The 9929-nt window shown below is 38.3% G+C and overlaps 1 protein-coding gene across 2 annotated transcripts in view; it reads right to left on the minus strand.

Moving 5' to 3' along the window:
* The window catches only part of STN8 (Protein kinase superfamily protein), a 28417-nt gene extending 18812 nt beyond the window's left edge, over nt 1–9605 (minus strand). The window contains exon 1 of one of the 2 annotated variants that reach the window (XM_089433126.1): nt 8887–9597. In XM_089433126.1, coding sequence (XP_089289252.1) covers nt 8887–9498 — 612 coding nt within the window. In that variant the 5' untranslated portion in view covers nt 9499–9597. Of the gene's footprint in view, nt 1–8886 lie in introns of both variants that reach the window. The other variant, XM_089433127.1, reaches the window with a different exon arrangement.
* Between the last annotated feature and the right edge of the window lie 324 nt (nt 9606–9929).

Raw genomic sequence — 9929 nt, forward strand, 5'->3', positions numbered from 1 at the left:
TTTCCCTTCATTCCCATTAGCTTAACTTTCAGTTTCTCATTTGTCTATCGTTCCTCTATTCAACTGCTTTCTCGTCTACTTGTCCCTACATGTCAGATGCTTCTTCGGGTCTAGTTCCCAAGGGATTCAAAGGAAGGGGCATACATCAGGGCGCACAAACCGTTGGAAATTTGATAGTGATGCCTTTCTTAAAGACTAGGCTCGGGCAGGATTGTGGAGTGGGAAGGTGGAGATGGGGTGTTGATGTTTGTAGCATCTGACAAGAACTTCCACACAGTGTAGTGTCAGTGTAGTGTCATATGTGTGGAAGTCTTCTAAAAAAGGTACTTTCTATTTTGTAATTTACTTTAATTGAAGGTAATTATTAAAGTCTGAGAGTTTTTTTTATTAGTGACTTGATTAATGTCTAATAAAAGGTGAAGTGCTTTAATGATTTAAATGTAATTTCCACCACCAATTGGAATTGAATCTCAAGCATCAATTTCATTGAGAGATTAGGGTTATGGAGACTTGGTCATCAACTCAATGTTATAAAAGAAAGAAAAAGTGAAAAGAAAAGACATGGTGTGATCAAAAAGTGTTAGAAAAACACAAGTGAGACTGAAAGGATTTTCGCTCAGTGTGCAAGTCTAAAGGAGAAAAGAGGAAACAGTGTGAGCAACAAAGGGAGATTAACCTAGCTCTCAAAAATTGAAGGGATTGTACATAGCAGGTGCAGAGACAACTTTAAGAGACCATCCAACCCAGCAAAAGAGAAGGGTGGCTGCATAAATTTCAGTGGCAGCAAGAGGGTTTTTACAGTAGGTTTTGACAGGGATGTACACACTGTATGGTGCAAAAAAAACAACCATGTTTTGCTGTAATTTTTTCTTGTTTCCTCAGTGGGCTTTTTTCCAATATGGGAGCCCTTGTAAGCTTGGAGTATTTTTAATGAAAAGCTGATATTTGAAGGGAAAAAATTTATGTGTGTATTTTGGAGATTGATTTCCCGTAGGTTCCACTAATTTTTTATTTCCAATTAAATTTTCAGCAAGTGTATTTTATTCTATGAGCTAAAGAATTCAATCTAAATTAATTTTTCAGTAAGGAAATCATAAGGAATTAATTTACCTAGATTGCTGGAATAGAGATTTTAACATGGTATCAGAGCCTAATTTTTGAGAGAAGTCGATTTCCAAGTAGTTACAGCACATCTGAAGCTGGCAACGACAAATCTTAAGGTTACTACACCAGATCTGAAGTCTACAGTTGTAGATCTGAGTTTTCAATAGACAAATGTTGTGCAGATATGGGTATGCAACAAGCAGATCTCGCAAATCTGAGTGACCAACAGATAGATCTAATGCAGATCAGGGTATACAGCAAGCAAATCTTGCAGATCTGAGTGACCAGCAGATAGATTTAGTGTAGATCGGGATTTGCAGTAGGAATATATTGCAAATCTGAATGATCAATAGACAGATCTAGTGTAGATATGGATATACAATATGCAAAACCAATAGTCTGAGTGACCAACAGACAAATCTAGAGCAAATCTAGGTTTACAGCAGGCAGATCTAAGTGACCAGCAGATAGATCTATTGTAGATTTGGGTATACAACAGGAAAATCTAGTAGATCTGGGGACCAATAGTTATATTTCACTGGTTGCTTGAAGGACTAAGCACATTTGAGGGGCAATTTTATTTAGATCTAGAAGATGGCAGCAACTAGTCTCAGGTTTGAAGACAGATTGGACAGAGCTTCAAACTTCCTTCCATGGAAAGCAAGAGTTAATTTACCTTTGAAGGAAAATAATCTTTGGGAGATTTTTGACAAAGTAGTTCCTTCAATGAAAAATCCACAGCAATTGGCAGCTCATAAGAAGGAGATCAGGGCCATGTGGGTAACCTTGGATGAAGTGAAAGATCATCTGATTCCTCATTTGTCCAAGAGGAAGACAGCCAAGATGATGTTTAACACCCTAGTAAGTCTCTACCCAAGCAAGAACATAAACAGGAAGATGGTACCTGGAAAGCAAGAGTTAATTTGCCTTTGAAGGAAATTAATATTTGGGAGATTTTTGACAAAGTTTTTCCTTCAATGAAAAATCCACAGAAATTGGCAGCTCATAAGAAGGAGATCAGGGCCATGTGGGTAACCTTGGATGAAGTGAGGGATCATCTGATTCCTCATTTGTCCAAGAGGAAGACAGCCACGAAGATGTTTGACGCCCTAGTAAGTGTTTACCCAATCAAGAACATAAACAGGAAGATGGTATTAAGGGATAAGCTCAGATCTACGTAAATGTCCAGATCAAATTCAATTATCAGTTACATCACCAATATGACTTAGATTCGTGATCATCTTGCAGCAGTTGGGGAGAAGGTGATCGATGCAGAATTGATAAATATGGCACTAAATGGATTCTCAAAGCCTTGGAAACCATTTGTCAAGTGTATCTATGCATGGGAGAACCTTCCCACTTTTGAGAGGCTTCAGGACGATTGTGTCTAAGAAGAGACTCGAACCTGGCCCTTGTCAATCAAACAAGGAAGGGCAAGGGAAAGAGTTTCGGTAAAGGAAAAAGTGAGGGGTCAGCCTCACAGCCGGAGAAGAAGAAAGACTTGAGTAAAATCAAGTGTTTTGTATGTCACAAGCACGGTCACTATGCATCATGGTGTCCAGAGAGGAATGTTAAATTTCCATGAAACTCTACAACTACTTGGATGAATAACTGAAAACTAAAACTAGTTAACTTTCACCAAAATACAAAGCCCCTTAACAACTTATAAGCAGCGGAATAAAAATAACAAAGATAAAAACACATCACACAAACTGACACACTTATTTTTCTCAGGAAACCCAACAAGGAAAACCTGCTTGCTTGACATGGCTATTTTATTGATTGTCTTGGAGCAATTGAATCTATTACAAAGCAATTTGTCTCTCTTGAGAAAGTGTTTTGCTTCCCACACAACTCTTAGCTTACACAATTGATCTTGGCTTCCTTGATCACAACTTGATCTCGGTTCTTGCACACAATTCTTCCTCTACTGCCTCCTTGACTTGCTATGCAAACTCACTAATCTATTGCTCGATCCTGCTCCTCCCTCCTTGCGCACTTAAGCCTCCTTAATCCTTGTGCTAATCTCCTATTCTCTAGTGCACTTTTGGCCCTATTTCTTAGCGCACCTGGGCCTCCTTATTTCTATGCGCGCTTCAACTCTTATTATTTAGGACCCCAGCACCACACACCTGCACACAATTAATGCCACTAAATTCTAGCGCACTTGTGCTTCTATTCTTTAGGACACAATTCTTGTGCTCCACAATCAAGGCTCTCTCTCACAATCTCATGAGATTGCTTTGTCTCACAACCTCGTGCACAAAACAATTGTCTAATCTTGTGCCTTTGTCTTTCTTTTATAGATTCGATCCATGCTAAATTAGGCAAGTACAAATTTAGAACTCGAGTTGTGATTGACAAGTTAACTGAGTCGAACTGGTTCTCTCTCCAATCATCATTGGAGTCATAACTTGTCCTTCTTTCAATCAATAACTGAAGTCCCAACTCGTTCTATCTGAACTCGTAATTGCCACTTAATCCTGTAGTCAAACTAAAGAAGGCTCCACATAACTAATCCTCCAAAACTATGCATGAACTCTTGATGATTATTCCCATAAATTGGAAATAAACTCACCATCAATGAAGTCTAACTCATGAGGACAATTCAAGGTCTTCACTGGCTAAGGCATAAGCTATAAGACCTTGCTCGCCACATTTTCAACAAGGAATAAGGGTGGAGGGAAGTCGCAATAGAAAGATGTAGCAGCCTCAGCAAAAACTCATATGAGTGAGTTTGCTGCAAAATTAGAAAAGGATTTCTCATTTGTTCCTTGCCTTTCTACCAGCACAGTTTCTAGGATTGCATGGTACATGGACAATGGTGCATCTCACCAAATGACATTAGCATCGGCATTGTTTACCAATCTAATGGAGCAGGAATCAAAAGTACATGTGGAGCTTGGTAATGATGCCAAGTATGCAATAGAAGGAGTTTGGACAATTTCATTTTAGCTCAAGTCAAGTAGCTTGTTGTAAGTGAAGGACATGTTGTATGTTCCAAGGCTTAAGAAGAACCTACTTTCAGTCTTTGTCATGGAAGACAAGGATTTTGTCGTGGGGTTCTAGAAAGAGAAAGCACTTATCAGATCGAAAGGATCTAGCCCTAAAATAGCTCAAGTCATTGGGATTAGAGAGGGAAATGTGTACAAGTTACGGGGTGAGCCTATTCAAGCATTGGTTCATAGCAGTGACAACCTGTGTTGTGGCACAGGATGATGGAGCACTTACATTATCAAGCATTGCCGATTTTAAGGGATTGTCACTAGTCTTCCAAATTTCAATATTTAGCTGCATGGTAGGGTGCATGCTTGGAAAGCATGCCAGTGAATCTGAATCCAAGGAGACTTTGGACATGGTACATTCAAATGTATGTGGATCGATATTAGTAGAATCAACATAGGCAAGCATGTATTACATGCATTTCATTGATGACTTCTCTAGGAAGACATGGATTTACTTCATGAAGACCAAGGATGAGGTCTTTAGTCTCTTTTAAGAGTTCAAGACTCTTGTGGAGAACAAGACACAGAAGAAGATCAAGGTCCTAAAGTCAGAAATGTGGGTGAGTATACCTTTAATGACTTCAAGGAATTCTACAAGGAGGCAGGAATTAAGAGGAAGCTAATAGTATCTTACAAACCACGGCAGAATGGAGTTGCAAAGAGAAAGAATAGATCAATTATAGGAGTTATTAAGGCCATGATCTATGAGTAAGATTTGCCCATGTTCCTTTGGGCAGAGGCATGCAATATGATAGTCTACATCTAGAACAAGAGTCCTCACAGGACCCTGGAGGACATGACACCAGAGGAAGATTTCAATGGTGTGAAGCCAGAGGTGAGCCACTTATGTATCTTTGGTTGTCCAATGTATACACATGTACCAAGAGAAGAGGACCAAGATGGATCCCTCTAGCATAAAGGGCATGTTTGTGGGATACAACGAAACTTTAGAGGATTACAGGGTTTTCATTCCAACACAACAAAGGCATATGGTGAGCTAGGATGAGAAATTCAAGGAGGACCTTGCATCCAAGAAGTCACATGAGACCTTGCCATTGACAAAAGGATGAGAAGCAAGAAGCTCTAAAGGTTGGGTCTAGATTGGCATGTTCCAATTCCACAAGTCAACCTTCAGATGAAGATGAGCATAGATCTAATGTCGAACGTGTGGAAAGCGTCCAAAAAGGGTCCTTTCTATTTTGCAATTCACTTTAATTAGAGTTCGTTATTAAAGTGAAAAGTCCTTTATTAGTGAGTTGATTAATGTCTAATAAAATGTAAAGTATTTACAATAGTGATTTAAATGTAATCTCCATCGTCGATTGAGATTTAATCTCAATAGTCAATCTCACTGAGAGATTTGGGTTATGATGACTTGGTCATCAACTCAATTTTATAAAAGAAAGACAAAGTGAAAGGAAAATACATAGAGATGTGATACAGAGAGAGTGTTAGAAAAACACAAGTGAGAGAGTGATAATGATTTTTACTTAGTGTTCAAGTCCAAAGGAGAAAATAGGAAACAATGTCAGCAGCAAAAGGAGATGAACCCAGGTCTTAGAAATTGAAGGGTCCATACACAATATGTGCAGAGGTAACTTTAGGAGGCCATACAACCTAACAAAAGAGAAGGATGGTTGCACAAATTTCTAGGACGGCTTTCAACAGCAACAGAAGGGATTTTACAGTAGGTTTTGGCAAGGTCATACAAGTTGTATGGTGCACCAGTACAACCGAGTTTTGTTGTAAATTTTTTCTTGTTCTCTTAGTGGGATATTTCATATTTTCTCTATTTGGATGTCCTTGTAACCTTGGAGTAATTTTAATGAAAAGTTGACATTTGAAGGGAAATTTTTTGTGTATTTTAATGATTGTTTTGTTATAGCTTCCACTGATTTAGCCTCAAGGGTTAGCTTAATTGGTCGAGTTCCCATGGTTAAAGCACCTTGTTAATGGGAGGTCACGGGTTCAATTCTCCTCGAGGCTCTTGGGGTTAGGCTCTGCTATTGAACCGGCGGGAAGTGATCAGGGTGGATCTGCCCGAATAGTTTCCATGGATGTAGCGGCCACTGATCTCCATTATCTATGAACCACACATACAAAAGAAAAAAAGCTTCGGCTGATTTTTTTATTTCCAGTTAAATTTCCGGCAAGTATATTTTATTCTATGAGCTGAAGAAATCAATCTAAAATAATTTTTCAATAAAGAAATCCTAAGGAATTAATTTACTTAGGTTGCTAGAATAGAGATTTTAACAAGGAGTAGGGGGAGATATTATAAAAAAACGTAAGTATAATATCATTTTGCCGTTTCCATTTTTCCCTATATGATTTGTTAGGGCTTTTTTTTCATACATCACCTAGAGCCTCCACTCCATAGCCTTAGCAATCCTACTTAGAGATATCCCATTGTATTGGAGAAGAGACAACCTAAAGAGAGCGGAAGAGCTACTGAGGTGACAATGAGTATATTTCCTAAGTTATACAAATTTAACACCTTGATACTTGGAACTTCAAAATTTTGTCGATTCTAGATTTTGTTGTAACATGTTTGAACTTCTGTCTTCCAAAAAAAATCAAACATATGCTAAGACTGGAATGATTCCTAGAAAGAAAAATCTTACACAGCTTTAACGTAAATTTCATTAGTGTACACTATAAGTAGAAAACATATTTATACATTAACAGCGGTTGTGGAACCATTGGAATTCAATGGGACAACGGCATAAACTTTTGAACTACTCACGTACTCTTCACATTCTGCTTTCTGTGTTTGCTCAACAGCCCATTCGTTGAACTTTCACATATGCAAACTTCTGCATCCAAAAGTGAACCAACACTTTGTTGAGGCACAAACTATACGTGCGTGTTAGCTACAATCCACAAGCTTCCTTTTTGACATCCACAGAATTCCCTTGAACTACAGGCAAGCTTCCTTTTGGTACACACAAAAGGTGGCAGGCTGAGGTTGGAGATGCCATGAACGTCCAGTAACATTGTAACCATTAAGATTGCACTATTTACAACAGGGAAGAAAATTAACAAACAAGATTGCACTATTCACAATAGTGAAAAAAAAATTATTGGAGAAACATTTTAGGCTAAGAAATAAACTCTTGTGCCCACTGCCAACATAGCCAATTTGGAAATTAACAGTAAGCTTTGAAAGTAATGACCTAATATAGGGTCAAGAATTTCACAATAATAGAAAGACAAGATATCTATCCTATCTTAGCAATTCTAAAAGAATCTCCAAAAATTCTATCTTAAATTTTTAACCAAACCATAAATCAAGTACTTGTAGTAAATCAAGGTTTTCAGCCAAATCACAAATCAAATACTTGCAGCGAATCAAGGTGTAAGAAACTTGATCCCTCATGGGTAGCCTACTTGGCAAGCCTGTGCTATGTAAAGTTATGAGAGTGAAAAAAGACTCGTTTCAATCCCTCGGACTGACCAACCCATATGCCATTTATGTGGCAGGGGGTTACAGCTAAGGGGTTATAGTGAGCTAAGGGGTTATAGTGATAGCGATAGCGATAAGATTGCAAGCCTGGTCCAGTTGTCAATTTCTGTAGTATAGCCCAGTTGCCAATTTCTCTAGTATTAAAAAAAATAGAAAAATCCCTTATTCTAAAAACAGAATAGGAAGTTAATAATAAGTATTGCGGCCGCTCAGTAAAAACCTGTGTAAAATTTAAACATGGATACTGTTTGCCGCATTGTGACACATGTGGCAACAACGCTAATGACCTGTACAACTAGATTTCACATGTGATATCAATGTCATGACACGTGGTACTTTAATTTAAGTATAAATAATACAGCACATGGCAATAACACTACTGACATGTGCAGCCAGTCTCCATGTGTGAGGCCGATGTTATACACATGGCATTCACCGGTGCAGTGCTACTTGTCAGTGTATGCATACGATGACCACTAGATTCTACACTAGTGACATGCACTGCTAATTTTTATGTGTCATCAATATTATACATTTGACACTCACCAAACATACTTGTCAACATACACATACATTGGTTACTATGTAACAAAAATTTATTAGTTCTATTAAAACAAAGCTAATGCCTTGAGGTAGAGAAAAGGTCAAAAATCACTAAAAATTTAGTGGAAAAAAGGTTAAAAAATCACTAGAATTTAGTGGAAAAAAGGTTAAAGAATCACTAGAATTTGGTTTAAGGTTAAAGAATCACTAGAATCGGATTTTTGTCTAAATAGTGATTTTGAAATTGTAATTTTGAATGGAATAAGATCGTTGTTTTTTATATAGAAATTTATTCAGCGGTTCAAATATCCTTAATCGAATCAAATTGTAAAATATTAACATTTGATATTTGCAATTTTGTCGGTTTCTTATTAAATTTCAAGTAAAAATGCAGTATATAATGAGATTATAATGAGATGCAGAAAAAGTGTGAAAAAAAGTTAATTCATAAAGCTTTTAGACTGCAGATAAAAAGGCACTTTTTGGCACCCACATTTTTGGGCAGAAGACATTAATTTTGCGCATCACGTCCCGTTTGCGATTCGACCTCCTAACATAGGTGGGAAAAAATCCCAAATTGCCAATAGTGGATATCTCTGTGTACCAGTAATCAAAATAAAGCATCTGTGTACCAGTAATCAAATAAAGCATTGAGCATTGAGCTTCTGAGTTTTTTAAATCCTGGTCACTGCTTAGCTTCTAAGTTTTTTTTGATCTCTCCATAACTAATAGATCATGGATTATATCACGAAGGGAATCGAATGATACCTTCTTCAAAACGACTTTCTGGAAATTCTGAAATCCTTCATACTCCTCCAAACGCTTTGCCCTTCGGCCCACCTGGTTGTCCGCAGAACTGGAATTGACATTTGATGGAAGTATGGCCCCTGCATACACTACACCGAATGACCCTTCTCCGATCCGGTCCCCAACAACGAAATCCGTCCTCTTCAAACTCCTGCGCTTAAGAATAGAGTCCACTATTAACTGCACGGGGGCGAAGATATAGGCGTCTATGGCGCCTATGAGCACACCGGGCCGAGCGGTCAGGTAAATCCAAGCCCCAATAGCAGTCGACAGAAAAGCCCACCGTTCATTGTCAGGCAAATCGGCCACAAAATCAAAAATTACTCTCATCACTGGCAACACCGACTGGTCATCGCCCGCCAATGCTAACATCTGTCCTTGGACTTGTGAGGCCATCTCGGCCGGAATTATACTCATCATCGTGCATTTTACAGGCCGCGGTTGGCATCTTCGGCTTCGCCTACTGATCTGTTGTAGGGCCACTCTATTTAAATTTGTATGAAAGTAGTTTCTGTTAAAATTGTGACAAATGTTGGTGCCGGTGTTATGTGCAGTCTTGGGAATCGATGCCATGCGACTCTCCCGTTCTGTCTCTGCTTGAATTTGAGACCAGGGATTTTGTAGACGGCCATTGAGGAAGCAGGAAGACTTCAACGTTTAATGATAAGGCGGTCAGTCCTTCCCCGCGGGGGATAAAGTTCGTCATCCGCCACACATGTCCTGCTTGCAGTGGCGCAATTTTCTTTCTTTATATTAATTTTACTAATTGTGTTAAATTGGATTGGTTTTCAATGTGTTTTTAATTGCATAAATTAATTAATTTGGAAGGGTTGACCATGGATAATTTAATGGACGATTTAATGTCCATCACAATTTTGTAATTAATTTCATAAATTAATGAAACCATCTTTAGAAGGGTTGACAATGGATGATTTAATGGGCGGGTTAATTTATGTCACAATTTGGTTTTAGCTCACGCCTTTTTAATCCTTTTGAGTTGTTCT

The sequence above is a fragment of the Pinus tabuliformis genome, chromosome 5_1 (assembly GCF_031772625.1).
Source record: "Pinus tabuliformis cultivar Carrire ecotype Pingquan chromosome 5_1, CPIR1, whole genome shotgun sequence".
Classification (NCBI taxonomy): domain Eukaryota; kingdom Viridiplantae; phylum Streptophyta; class Pinopsida; order Pinales; family Pinaceae; genus Pinus; species Pinus tabuliformis.